The following is a 15,816-nucleotide window of genomic DNA, read 5'->3' as shown; positions in this document are numbered from 1 at the left end:
TGTCTTTATTTGTATTTTTTTATTTTAAAAGATATTTACGTCACTGCACGAGTAAATTGATAAAGTGTCCAAAAACCATATATTCTTGCTAAAATCTGTTGAAAAATATATTTAAAATGTGAGTGTTGAATATTTGAATGTTGAAAATAAGAGTTGTAAATATTGAAAATTAGTGTGTGATGATGTAGGTAATGATGTATTTTATTTTTGGATTATTTGTAAAGATTTCCTATAAATAGATCTCTCATTTGTGAAGAAAATCACAATTGAGTAGAGAGAAAAATATTATAAAGTGTGTAGTTTGGTAAATTTTGAGAGTTTGAGATTTTTACTTTTTACTATAAATTTTTACTTTTTCACAACACGTTATCACCACGAAGCTCTAAAAGTCCTACATACTTTTCCAAGCTCCAAACAGAAGAAAAAGGTAACAAAAATAATTATATTTATTTTACTGTTATTTATTTATTGTGTATTTATTTAATATACAATATAATGTTATTATTAGAAATAATAAAAATAAATTTTTCATAAACTTGTTATAAATCCTGGGAGGATGTTAAGACGACATCCCACACTCCCGGTAAGGGATACGACAAGTATAAAAGCCTATAAGGTTTTTAAACAAAATAAATTATGACACTCATTATAATATTATGATATGATATACATAATTATTTAAACATGTCTAATATTATATATATATCATATTATTACAATAAAATTATACAAATACATACCTTTATTTTTTTTGTACCCCAACGGTCATAAATGGTAAAAAACGGCTAGTTTTTGCCCTATAAATATGATCTCACAAACACATTCCATCACTCCAACTTTCTCTTCTTCTCTAAAAATTATTCATCATCAAATTTTTCGAAGAAAAAAGAAGATGGCTTTCTCAAGGATATTTTTAATTATTTTGGTTGTCATACTCACGAGTCTTGTATTTATCGGAGAATATCCTCCTCGTGCGTTTTCTTTATTTTTACAAATACTTGTACTTGTTGTTTATCCGTTATTTTGTATTGCAATAATTATTAACTAATAAAATGCATCATAATTTTTTTTAGTACCACCATGTCAAATTTAACAAAGCTCGAATTTGTTGCGCTCGACATCACGAGAAAGAATTATATGCCATGGACTCTAGATGTAGAAATACATCTTGAGTCATTGGGTCTAAGCGAGACCATTAAAGAAAATGGCATATGCACGTCAGAAGAAAAGGCAAGAGCCATGATATTTTTGCGTCGACATCTCGACGATGGATTGAAATGTGAATATCTGACTGAAAAAAACCCATGGCTTTGTGGAAGGGATTAAAAGAAAGATTCGAACATATAAGAGAAGTTATACTTCCGACCGCCCGGGATGAATGGAATACATTGAGATTCCAAGACTTTAAAAAAGTCAGTGATTACAATTCGGCGATGTATAGAATAATCTCGCAATTAAAATTTTGTGGACATGAGGTCACAGAATCTGAGATGCTTGAAAAAACATTTTCCATGTTTCATGCATCAAATATTACTCTACAGCAACAATATAGAGTACGTGGATTCGCGAGATATTCTGAACTCATCGCCTGTCTTCTTGTGGCGGAAAAAAACAACGAGCTATTAATGAGAAATCATCAGTCCCGACCCACTGGATCAACAGCATTTCCAGAAGTAAATGCTGTAAGTAAAAATATATTTAAACCTGGAAACCGAAATCAAATTCAAAGACAAGGTTTTGGTCGAGGTCGAGGTCGTGGACGTGGACGTGGACGTGGACGTGGAATTGGCCGTGGTCGTGGTCAAGGCCGTGGTTTTGAAAATAATCGAGATAGTTATTTTTATAACTCATCTCAAAAGAACGTCCCAAACCATCCACAGAAAAGGCATCATGAGAATACAAGTGTTAATGAGAAGCACTCAAAAAGATATGAAAGTTCTTGTTACAGATGTGGTACTCCAGGACATTGGTCCAAAGTTTGTCGAGCCCCTGAGCACCTTTGTAAACTTTATAAAGAATCATTAAAGGGGAAAGAAAAGGAGACCAAATTCACTGAACGCAGTGACCGTTTGAGTGATTCAACTCATTTTGATGCTGGTGATTTTATGAATGATTTCTCTGGAAATGATCAATATGTTGGTGGGATAGAAATGAACAATATTGATGCTGCAGATTTTCTCAACGATTTATCTGAAAATGAACAATATAATGGTAGAATATAAATGTACAATAATCTATTTTTCATGTATTCATAGAATAATGTTTTATTGTATAATTATGATTTGTGTTATATTTAAATATATATTGCAAGTAATTTATTTCATTGCATATTTTTTTGAAGTTCAAATATGGAAAATGCTATGAGCAAAGCTGAAGTTTGCATACCCGATAGTGGTACAACGCACACTATCCTCCGAGATAAAAGATATTTCTTGGAACTAAAACCAACAAAAACAACGGTGAATACAATATCAGGTCCTGTAGACTTGATTAAAGGATGTGGTAAAGCACAATTTTTGTTACCTAATGGTACAAATTTTTGATCAATGATGCTTTATATTCACCACAATCGAAAAGATATTTGTTGAGTTTTAATGATATATATTCCCATGGGTATGATACTCAAACAATGAATAAAGGGAATAAGAAATATATGTGTCTTATCACATATAAATCAGGAAAGAAATATGTGATTGAAAAACTACCAATGCTCCCTACTGGGTTGCATTATACACATATAAGTCCCATTGAATCAAACATGGTAGTTGATAATTCTTCGATATTAACCAATTGGCATGATCGATTGGGACATCCTGGTTCAACAATGATGCGAAGAATTATAGAAAATACACATGGTCATCCACTGAAAGACCAGAAGATCTTTCAGAATAATAAGTTTCAATGTAAAGCATGTTCTCTTGGAAAACTTATTATAAGACCATCACCAGTCAAAATCCAAACTGAATCACCAATGTTTCTTGAACGTATTCAGGGTGATATTTGTGGACCAATCCATCCACCATGTGGACCATTCAGATACTTTATGGTATTGATTGATGCCTCCAGCAGATGGTCACATGTATGTTTATTATCAACTCGAAATGTTGCATTTGCAAGATTACTTGCTCAAATAATAAAATTGAGGAATCAATTTTCCGATTATACAATCAAGAAAATTAGACTTGATAATGCTGGTGAACTTACTTCCCAAACTTTCAATGATTATTGTATGTCTATGGGAATCATTGTTGAGCATCCTGTTGCTCATGTACATACACAGAATGGATTGGCTGAATCATTGATTAAACGTCTGCAAATGATTGCTAGACCAATAATTATAAAAACAAAGCTCCCTATTTCTATATGGGGACATGCAATTTTACACGTTGCTTCATTAATTCGCATCAGACCAAGTGCATATCATAAATACTCCCCATTGCAGCTTGCATTTGGTAAATAACCAGACATTTCTCATCTGAGAATTTTTGGATGTATGGTGTATGTGCCTATTGCACCACCGCAACGAAAGAAAATGGGACCTCAAAGAAAGGTTGGAATTTATATCGGTTATGATAGTCCATCAATCATTCGATATCTTGAACCTCAGACAGACGACGTGTTCACAGCACGTTTTGCTGATTGTCATTTTAATGAGGAAATCTTCCCAAGAACAAAAACAATGTGAAAAAGATGTACAACAAATTGTACACTTGCAAAGAATAGCAAATCAAATACCAGATGCATTTGCAGACACAAAAGGGGTAACTAAATCATATATACATGCTGCAAATGCCCCTGTTCGAATTGAAATTCCAAAGAAACAAATGGAAGATACTCATGATGTCATTAAACGCCTGAAGCGTGGAAGGCCAGTCGGTTCCAAGGATAAAAATCCTCGAAAAAGAAAATTCATAGAGAAACACGATGATCACAAAATAAAGAATGAAGTTTCTGAAGAAACACATGATGATCACAAAATAGAGAATGGTGTTCCTGAAGAAACACATGATGATGAAAATGTTCTGTCAGAACCACAAACTGACGAGAATCATGAAATCTCTATCAATTATATTAATACTGGAAAAATATGGAACCGAAAAGATATAGATGAAATTGATGATATATTTTCTTATAATGTGGCAGTCGACATCATAAATGATAACGAAGATCATGAACCAAAATCTTTTGGTGAATGTAAAAATCGGCAGGATTGGATAAAATGGAAAGATGCCATCCAGGTTGAATTAAATTCGCTAAATAAACGTAATGTTTTTGGACCTATAGTCCTTACACCTGAAGGTGTAAAACCTGTTGGATACAAATGGGTTTTTATTCAAAAGCGAAATGAGAAAAATGAAATAGTAAGATATAAAGCTCGACTTGTTGCACAAGGTTTTTCTCAAAGGCCTGGAATTGATTATGAAGAAACGTATTCTCATGTGATGGATGCAATTACGTTTCGGTATTTGATTAGCTTGGCGGTATCTGAAAATTTAGAAATGCGTCTTATGGATGTTGTTACAGCTTACTTATATGGATCACTTGATAGTAATATATATATATGAAAATCCCTGAAGGATTTAAGATGCCTGAAGCACAAAGTTCAAAACCCAGGGAATGTTATTCTGTGAAATTACAAAGATCATTATATGGGTTAAAGCAATCAGGTCGAATGTGGTATAATCGACTAAGTGATCACTTGATGAAAAAGGAATATGTAAATAATTCAATATGCTCTTGTGTTTTCATTAAGAAAACAACATCCAGATGCGTAATTATTGCTGTATATGTTGATGATTTAAACATCATTGGAACGAATAAAGAAATTCAAGAAGTTGTGTCATACTTGAAGGAAGAATTTGAAATGAAGGATCTTGGAAAAACCAAGTATTGTCTGGGTTTACAAATTGAACAAAAAGAATGTGGAATGTTTGTTCACCAGACAAATTATACAGAAAAGATCCTTAAACGTTTTAATATGGATAAAGCAAATCTTTTAAGTACTCCAATGGTTGTTAGATCATTAAACATAGAAAAGGATCCATTCCGTCCATGTGAAGATGATGAAGATATTTTTGGTCCAGAAGTACCATATCTAAGTGTCATCGGTGCCCTTATGTACCTTACAAATTGTACAAGGCCTGATATATCTTTTGCCGTGAATCTGTTGGCAAGATTTAGCACATATCCAACAAAGAGACACTGGAACGGAATTAAACATATATTCCGTTATTTACGAGGAACGACAGACTTGGGACTTTTGTATTCAAAAGATCCTAATCCAAGTATAATTGGTTATGCTGATGCTGGATACTTATCTGATCCACACAAGGCACGTTCCCAAACTGGATATGTATTTACTCGTGGAGGCACTGCAATATCTTGGTGTTCTCAGAAACAAACGCTCGTAACAACTTCATCAAATCATGCCGAGATTATTGCACTACATGAAGCAAGTCGTGAATGTGTATGGTTAAAATCAATGACCCAACATATCCAAATTTCATGCGGATTATCATCTGATGAGAAGCCTGTGATACTATATGAAGATAATGCTGCATGTGTTGCTCAAATGAAAGAAGGATACATAAAAAGCGACAGAACTAAACATATTCCTCCTAAGTTCTTCGCATTCACTAAGGAGCTAGAGAAGAATAAATATATTGATGTTCGTCACATTCAATCAAGTGAAAACTCATCAGATCTCTTCACAAAGGCACTTCCTACGTCAATATTGAGAAAGCACATATATAATATTGGGATGCGCAATCTACGAAATTTGTGAAGAATTGTTCGTGTCAACATGAGGGGGAGTTTACGTGACTGCACTCTTTTTCCCTTACTATGGTTTTTATCCCAAATGGGTTTTTCCTAGTAAGGTTTTTAACGAGGCAGTATAAAAACACGTAATGAAGACAATCATTATGATCATCATCACAAGGGGGAGTGTTGAAAAATATATTTAAAATGTGAGTATTGAATATTTGAATGTTGAATATTTGAATGTTGAAAATAAGAGTTGTAAATATTGAAAATTAGTGTGTGATGATGTAGGTAATGATGTATTTTATTTTTGGATTATTTGTAAAGATTTCCTATAAATAGATCTCTCATTTGTGAAGAAAATCACAATTGAGTAGAGAGAAAAATATTATAAAGTGTGTAGTTTGGTAAATTTTGAGAGTTTGAGATTTTTACTTTTTACTATAAATTTTTACTTTTTCACAACAAAATCCTCTTTTTTCCTCACATTCTTACACGAAACCCAAATTTTAAGAAATAAACGTGCTAGCTTAAATTCATATATTTTTTTCCAAAATGTCTATATGAAGTTTAAAATCGGAAATACGGGATGAATGTGAGACATAATATTTTTTTTATTACATCTATACTATGTTATTGAGTATAAGATTCTTATAATAAATATCTCAGAGGACACCAAAATATTTAATTATATAATTATCATTCTTATCATACTAAAAACTTTTTCAATTCACTCCATATTTTATATAGAAAAAATTTAAACAAGACTTTCATTTTAAATCGAACAACTCTTCTAAATTGAAAATAATTTTGTGTTAATTGTTTAGTATCATTTGATCAAATTAAAAGTAATAATAACACGTGAAACGCGTGTGCATTTTTTACTAATTCAAAAGGCAAAAATTTGTGTGGGACGATATCACAAGTCGTATTTTGAGAGAGAGATATCTTATTTGGGTCATCCATGAAAAAATATTACTTTTAATGCTAATAGTATTATTTTTTATTGTGAATATCTATCGGTAGAGTTGACCTATCTCACAGATAAAGATCCGTGAGACCGTCTCACAAGAGACCTGCTCAATTCAAAATATTTTTTTTGCGTATCTTTGTGTTTTAAAAAATCTTGAACACAATATTATATATAGGTACCTAAAAAACATATTGTATCGTAAAAAATTTCCTTACACATATAAATTGTCCCAATATAGAACCATGAAAACTTTTAAACTAATTATTTTTAGCAGAGGAATCTATAAAAATTAATAATTCTTGTAACAAATATGTCGTGGCTTGTAAGAGCATCCCTGTTTGTGAAGTCGGGGCCCCGTTTTTGTAATAAAAACCCGGGTCCCACATTAACTCAGCTTAGGTCTCACGCAAGGCGCGCCTCTTTAATTTACCCACTGTTGCCATTTTGACTTCTGACTTTCGTACAACCTCCCCTAAAAATTATCAACACAAAAAACTTTGATGAGTTATTTTTATGTGAAATTTTTTAAATCTGGATCATTTTTTTTTTTAAAAAAAAACTATAATTTTTTATATCAAAAATATTATTATTATTATAAATATATGTATGGTTGACTCGTCTTGTATATACATATCCATTAAAGCGTCCACCTACTAAATTTCCAATGCCCCACATATAAATATATGTATCGACGTACTAAATTTTCAATGTCCCCATCTAAATTTAATATCATGCAATTATTGATAAATTTGACTAACTTTTAAAAAATAATTCTACTTCTTATTTTCAAAAAAATAAGAAGTACTAACTCATTTTTATGATAATATTTATTTTCTCTAAAACTTTCAAATGATTGAAAAATTAATTCATTAATGAAAATGTAACGTTTTGATCATATATATATATATATATTGAAAATGTGATATATATATATATTGAAAATGTGACATTAAAATGAACAAAGGGAATACAAGTGCGTGTTTGATTTGGTTTCTGGTACTTTTCGAGAGACTTGTTTTGAGGAAAAAAATAATGGTATACTTTCTTTCTTTCTTTTTTCTCTATTGGAAGGGTTGATAAGTGAAGTGTACAGTTTGAATTTCTTTTTTTTTTATTTAAACGAATTTTATAGTTGTATCCAAATTAATATAAGTTTCAATCTGACGATTTATTTTAATGATCTATGACTATTTAAATATTATAAAATATTTTGCGTGTTATAATATAATATTGTTTTTAAAAACAGAGGAAAACTTGGCCTAAACTAAATGGCAAGTCGGGTTAACATTTTCACACACCATTATCAAAGCTCTGCATTTACTTTTTGGACGGAGACTGCACCAAATTATTGAAGTTCAGATATCGACAGCAACTACGATATGTACACACATATATATTGATATTCACGGGAAATTTTGATTCCGATTCCAGTAAGTGTCACTAGTTCAGACGTATGTTTCAAAATTATCCCGAACCTGAAATAACGAATAAGACCGTTAGAAGGGGCTAGGAGGGTGTCCTGGCGTAGCTCCTCCGATGCTCAAGTCAGAAACTGAGGATATAAATGGAGAGCAGCTAAGAGTATTGTTGAAAAACAATATAGTGAATGAATTGACTAAACACTCAAACCTGATATTTATATGGAAATACCTGGGTCCGTCATGACCATGCCTTCCTTTTTGGCTTAGGGATGAGCCATGTGTAGTGTGTGTAGTGTGCCATCCATGAGATATCATATATATATATATATATATATATATATATATATATATATAATTTTAACATGATTCATCACATGTAATAGATGAGTAATCCTTCAATGATGAAGTACAGTTGATTGATCGTATGACAAAATTGCATAATCAACAAAGTGAATGATATATTTGGAATATATATTATTTATTGCAATAAATATGAAATTTAAATAATATGATTAATGATATTCGATGTGTAGATTAACTTCAGTGTATAAGAACGATTTCTCGAGTTATTTGCGGGCAAATACTGTGTACATACTCTTTCGAGGTATGACCACTTTCCGTTCAAATCTAATAATATTTTTGTTCCCCCGATAATAATACAATGTTCATGTATTTTTCTTTTCACTTTTTTTTTTGGTATTTCTGAACAGACTTGCCGACTCTTATTATATTTTAGGAAACAAAAGTTCAAAATAAAACCATTTCTTTACAACATTATGGTGAAAATAACAAATGAAGATTAATAGTTTTATAAAATAATTTCTTTATATCTGTGAGATAAATTGATCTAATCTATATTTGAAATCAAAAAATATTTTTGAAAACAAAAATAATATATTTTCGTCGGATGGATAATAACGCCATTTTATGCAGTGTCGACATAAAATGGATGGTGATTATGTGTTGATTAAGATTCCGCGAAACAAAGGAGTGGGGGCCTCATTTTTTTACGAGCGAACGGAAGCTTCTGGATAGCCATGAAGATTTCCAAATCTTGAGTTAAATTATTTTTCGAAAATGTACTAACTCGTAAACACATAAAATTAAAGATCGATGATTTTTTAGCAATTTAAATAATTATATTTTTGTTGAAATGTAATTAGATTAACAATTTAGCTAAACCCAATGAATAATTGTGAAGATAATAATTTGGAAACTAAAGAAGAACATCACAATTCGACTCGAACAAAAAAACTAAAATTTTGCTTCAACACGAGAATTGCCAAGCTGATATGGTTGTGCACATTTTGGTACAATTTACTTTGAGTAGGTCTCTTGTGAGACGGTCTCACAAATCTTTATCTGTTGTGAGACGGGTTAATCCCACCGATATTCACAATAAAAAGTAATACTCTTAGCATAAAAAGTAATACTATTTCATGAAAAACCCAAATAAGAGATCCGTATCACAAAATACCCACAAGATCGTCTCACACAAATTTGTGCAATTTACTTTTAATTACGCTAATTTTTTCTGGATTTTTTCTTAGTTACAAAAAGTTGTATTGTTTGATAATATAAAATGAATCTTGATTTTTCAAAAATAAAAATAAAAATAAAAATCAATTAGACTCACTCCCTCTTTTTGTTACCGTCATCATTATTAGATGTCGATAAGCATTGAATGGACCTAATTGGTTGAGGGTAGGTTTGGTAAACGTCAAGAAACATAATAATAAATGACAATAATATTATTATAAAATAGATTTAAGTTAGGGAGTGGTGTAAAAGTTTTACTTTAAATAATGTTAATACTTTGTACATTTTGAAATTTATTATAATTAAAACTAAATCGAAAAGAGATCAATTTAATTCTCTTATTTGAATATATCGAAACAGCTAAAATTTTCAAAAGTAGAAATTCATAATTTTCAATTGTTTATTTCAAATGTGACGTCTGTGATACTGTTCTCCCCGAAATATTTTTTTTAAGGAAATTCAAAATATATATATTTATTTCTCAAAAACTTATTTTTTTTTAATAAAAATAATCGATTTTTCTTTTTTGCACTTTACATTGTGGGGTGGTTGGGTAGCTAATATAATTTTTGAAATTTTGTGTGCAAATTTTGGTTGAGAATTATCCGATCATTCAAACATCCCACCATAGAAAATCTGCGCGTTAGATTCAACACGCTGGCCTATAACAGCCGCTCGATATGTGTATATTGACGCGATAATCACGCATTCCAAGCTTTAGATCAGATAAAGAGACAATTTGTGTTCTTTACACTAATTATTGGAATTTTACGTGGACTAAAACATACATTAATTGTCTTTCATAAGTATTTATTTAAATAAATATCTCGTTCAAAAATTTGTGTTAGGCCGTCTCACGGGTCGTATTTTGTGAGACGAATATCTTATTTGAGTCATCCATGAAAACGTATTATTTTTTATTTTGAATATTGACAGGTTGACTCATCTCACAGATAAAAATTCGTGAGACCGTCTCACAAGAGACCCGCTCTTCATTTAAAAGGTAGTTTGATACGTTTTATTTTGTGTCATCTGTATTCCATTTCGTGTAAAATATGTTTTAATTTTATTCATAAATTAAAAAATATATATTTAGAATAATAAAAATGCAATAAATATTTTTACTATACAAAATGATATTGACGGAATGTTCTACTAGTCGTCAAAGAAGTTGTCTATCAAATGAACAATCACCACGTGTCCAGTGCTGACACCTGCCAGTAGTAGATATCAATATACAGGTGTCAACAGATTATTGGCCAAATCAAGAAATAGCCAATATATGAGACTTAAATAACAAATATTATTTTTCAAAAAAATATGTATTATTATTATCCTATATTTTCTAATTGTATTTTTTATAGTGCAGATATAATAACAATTAAATAAATGTAAGCAAGATTGAAAATGAAATTGATATAATCTTTTAAAAAGTAATAAAAAGCGATAAGGCAAGGGCTTGGCTTGGCCTTTATATATGAGCAGAGTGCTCCCACCATTGTCATAGAGTGAAAAATACAGTGAGGTCACAGCCGGGAAAAAATAAAAATCAAGAGAGCTGCGTTAACATTTTCTTCTAAAAATTTTCCCCCTTCTATGCACTCCCTGCTTCTTGGATCACTTTCTGTCATCGTCTGTCTTTTGAAAATTTAAATCGATTTTCTGGGTTTGGCTTTTCTTGATTTGAAGGTTTAATTTTGGTTAAATTACATACCTGAAAAATGAAGAACGTAACCCGATAACGTTGTTTTTATTTTTTTTGAAGGCCAGGTGATTCAGAAGAGAGATTTCTTTTTGTTTGTGTAAATGTGTTTCTGTTGCTGTGTTTTTGTCTTTCCTATCTGAACTGCCAGGTTTCTTTTTATACCCGTCGAGGTGGGGTTTTGGAACTTGACAAAGGTTCTAAGAAAAGGTTGCTTATTTGAAAACCGATTCGATCCTTTGTTTGTGTAGAAATTTTGGAACTTTTGGATTATCTGATAATTACCTGTTCTTTGGTTTTGGTATAAGAATCAGGTTAATTTTATCGACCTTTTAGCATTGGTTAATTGTCTCTTGTGTGTGAATCTTCAATTTTTTCTTCATATAAGAAACCATGGCCGCAGCTTTAGATGCATACAATTCTTGCAGTAGCTATGTTTGCTCCACAGATCCTCTCAGAGAAGAGCTTATGCAAGCACTTGAACCTTTTATGAAAAGTGCTTCCTCTTCTTCAAATATTTCTTCTGTTTCCCCTTTTGATTCAGCTTCTTCTTCTTCTTCTTGCTCTTCTTTCATTTCTGGATCTTCCAATATGTACCCTGATTTTGGCTCAATCTCATCAAAAACCCATGAAAAATTATTTTCTCCCGTTTTTCATGCTGTTAGTCAACCAGGAGATGAGCCAATTGTTAGTTATAGTTCAATAGGGCTCAATCAGCTTACCCCATCTCAGATCCTGCAAATCCAGGCGCAGTTTCAGCAGATCCAAGCTCAGTTTAAGATCCACCAACATGAAATTCAAAAGGGTCTCAACCATAACTCATTTTCAAGATTTCTTGCCCCGACACCTGTCCCTATGAAGCAGCACCGTGGAAACCTCCCAAAGCCCACAAAACTCTACAGGGGAGTGAGGCAGAGGCATTGGGGAAAATGGGTGGCTGAGATTAGACTCCCGAAAAACAGAACCAGACTTTGGCTTGGAACCTTCGACACAGCAGAAGAGGCGGCCTTAGCCTACGACAAGGCTGCGTATAAGCTGAGGGGGGACTTTGCAAGGCTGAATTTCCCCCACTTAAAGCATCAATTGTGCCAAGAATCCAGTGGCTTCAAACCCCTCCATTCCTCTGTTGATGCAAAACTTGAGGCCATATGCCAAAACTTGGCCATTTTGCAAAATCAGGGAAATTCAGGGAAGTCCTCTTCTGTATCTGATAAAAATATCAAACCTTTGGTAAAGAATGACGAATCAAAGCTCGAAAATTCAGCTAATGAAGCATCCAACGAGAAAATAAGTTATCCTGGAGCAATTAGTGCTGTCAAAGTTGAGACCTCTTTATCACCCGATTCCCCATCTGACGTAACATCATCACCTTTGACATCATCATCAGCCGGGGGCTTGGGTTCCGGGTCTCCTGAACCGGGCGACGACTTCTTCAATTTCACGGAGTCTTCCTTCGAGGCATTCGATAATCCGATGTTGCAGAAGTTCCCTTCGGTGGAGATTGATTGGGCATCTTTGTTTTGAAGTTTTTTTTTTTTTTTTTTTTCTAAATTTTGTTGTTATTTTAGGAGTTAAAAGTTCAACAAGTCCTAGATTTAATATGGAGTCTCAGCCTTGGCTTTTGCGAATGGGTTTTTTGACATTTGCAGATGCTTTCAAAGTGTACGAATAAATATGCTTAGGTGTATGTAATGCAATAATGTAAGAAAACTTCCATCTTTGTCTGCTGGTAGTTTTTTTCCATGCATGACAGATGAAGCTCAGTATTTTACATGAATTTTTAGCAGTCTGTGAACTTTGTATGTTCGATCTACTTGTGTAAATTATTATGATGTTAGTATTTTCTCTCTTTATATTCGTGCGTTATTGAAAAACTATCATTTATTCTCTCTTTCTGTTGTATTTGTACATAATGACATTTGAAAACTTGGGACGATGAGTATCAAAGTTGAAACAGACACCCCCCCACCCCATATCGCGCTCACACACACACACATCATTTCATTAATGAAAAAGTTGAAAAGCAAACAAAAAAATTTGTCCAATCTTAACATGGCCGATCGATGTTTCGAAGAGCCAGCCAGCCTTTTGTCGGGGACAGATTTCATATTATGATTATTACTATTTTTTAAAATCATATATGAATGTTTTTAAACGCCTAAATTTGTCTAACTTGTAGTTTTCGGCTTTTCGCGTGCCTTCTCGAATTCTCTTTTCATTAACAAATATCGCAACACTAGCTATTGGTAACCACGAAAACATAGGCACAATTCCTACCAATTCATAATAATGTATCGATAAGATAAGCACACACGATGAATTATTAATATTTAAGGTAACCATATTTTGACATCTCAACCGTTGGATGTTAGGTTCAAGTAACCTATACATACTCAACAAGGATAATGTAACCCAATCGATTTCTTAGTATGATAATCAGAGCCTTGGCAGGACTAGTAGACCTGACAGCCTCCGGCGTATTTGTTGGTGTCTTACGGATTATTTTTTCCGAACGATAGATAGAGGAATGACTGTTATTAGAAGTGTGTATATTACAATGCATGGTTGCATGAGATAGAAAGCAAAACCTATATGTATATACTGTACGTGAAAAGAAACTTTGATTGCTTAGAGTTAACTTATGTAATATCTCCCAGATCCCTTGATTTAAAGGCAAGAATGGTACGTCCAAGACCCGTGATGTCTAGGGTTCAAATTTCACTTGTTTGAGTAGTTTTTATACTTTAAATAATTCGCACACAGTATAAAATAAATAAATAAAAGCTCATGCAGCATCTGTCGTCGTTGAAAGCATGCATTGTATTATCTTATCAGGATGACTAAAGCTGCATTATTTGAACGACGAGTGCTGCAAACATGATCCACGATTCAAGGATTGTATTTGTAAACCGATTTCTAGGCCACATGAAATATTTGACAGTGAGTGGCTGCTCAATATTCTTATTATAAATCGTAATTTCTATATATATAAATGAATGAACAAGCAAGTGAAGGTCAAGAGAAACACATCCCGTCATTGTTATTCAAAAATTATTTAACGTATAACACTAGCAGCAGGCATTTTGTCTTAAATTGTGCTAACTTCACATCTTATTCTATACATGTAAATATAATTCTTGAAAGTAAAGAATCAAAGAATTTGGAGGCCACCACAGGTCCACACCACTTTCACTCACTTTCAGGCATATAATCCATTCGATTTCAAATGGTTCCCATTCTTTATTCTCGGCGCATGCGAGGACAAATTCACACTACCAAAAGTTGATTCTAAAAAGTCCTCTTTCGAGCATCAAGAATCCTTCGAAGAGGAGCAATGTAAGATTAACCTTTTAGCCTTCTTTATTTGAAGAATATATAAAATAACATTTTAAAATCTGATAATAGATCCCCTCAGAGAAAAATGTTCGATTTTAGGATATAAAGGAGTGTGAACAGGTGTAAAATGTCGACGCGTAAAGTTATTCCCGGGCAATTGATGCAAGAAAATTAAAAGGCTAATGATCAACTTGACTAATTTCACTTTCAGTGGCCACTCGGGTTTTAGCTTCTTTTGTAATCCACGAATCATATAAAATAAATTTATTATAATAAATTGAAGTTATTAATTAAATTAAAAATATTTTATTTGCAATTAGTCTGTATCATGCATATAAATAATACACATCATATATTTATTTATGTGATGATTATAAAAGACAAATTAATAATACCCAAGTAATTCGTACTAAAAGACGAAAAATATATTATCGTAATTTAATCAAATTGTTTACGATAGTTTGGATTCTTGTGTGAGACAGTCTCACGGGTCGTATTTGTGAGACGTATATCTTATTTGGGTCATTCATGAAAAATTATTATTTTTTATGAAAAAAATATTATTTTTTATTGTGAATATGTGTAGGGTTGACCCGTCTCACAGATAAAGATCCGTGAGACCGTCTTACAAGAGACTTACTCTATAAATTTTTTAATTTTTTGCAATGAAAAGTTGATTTATTTATCGAAAAGGTTCCAATTTAGGCAAAAACTTGTGTGAGACGGTATCACGGGTCGTATTTTATGAGACATAACTCTTATTTGGGTCATTAATGAAAAATTATTACTTTTTATGCTAAGATTATTAATTTTTATTGTGAATATCAGTATGGTTAACCCGTCTCACTCATAAAGATTCGTGAGACCGTTCCACAAGAGACATACTCTCCAATTTAATACATTGTAATGTGCATTATACTGAAATATTAAGTTACCATATTTGTCTGTAGGTAAGAAGGCACACACAATTTTTTTAATAGAAGAAAAAATATAAAATAAAAATCAAAAGGACCTTTTAGCTCTTTACGCCTTGCATTCAAGGCACTGCTTTTATATTTAAAAGTTCATTCTTATTATATTGA

At 32.1% G+C, this 15,816-nt stretch overlaps 1 protein-coding gene across 1 annotated transcript; it reads left to right on the top strand.

Annotated features, from left to right (window-relative positions):
- Positions 1-11,185: 11,185 nt before the first annotated feature.
- LOC142530741 (ethylene-responsive transcription factor RAP2-13-like) lies at positions 11,186-13,251 on the top strand. Its single transcript, XM_075636549.1, has one exon. It carries the CDS (start codon positions 11,792-11,794, stop codon positions 12,920-12,922), a length of 1,131 nt encoding a protein of 376 aa, XP_075492664.1. The 5' UTR covers positions 11,186-11,791; the 3' UTR covers positions 12,923-13,251.
- The last annotated feature ends 2,565 nt before the right edge of the window (positions 13,252-15,816 follow it).

Source organism: Primulina tabacum, chromosome 17 (assembly GCF_025594145.1).
Source record: "Primulina tabacum isolate GXHZ01 chromosome 17, ASM2559414v2, whole genome shotgun sequence".
Lineage (NCBI taxonomy): Eukaryota > Viridiplantae > Streptophyta > Magnoliopsida > Lamiales > Gesneriaceae > Primulina > Primulina tabacum.
The sequence above is the reverse complement of the archived record's forward strand: the minus strand, read 5'-3'. Positions and strand labels throughout refer to the sequence as shown.

Coding starts and splice junctions, on each gene's coding strand:
- LOC142530741 (XM_075636549.1), top strand. CDS start 11,792: ATGGCCGCAGCTTTAGATGCATACAATTCTTGCAGTAGCTATGTTTGC.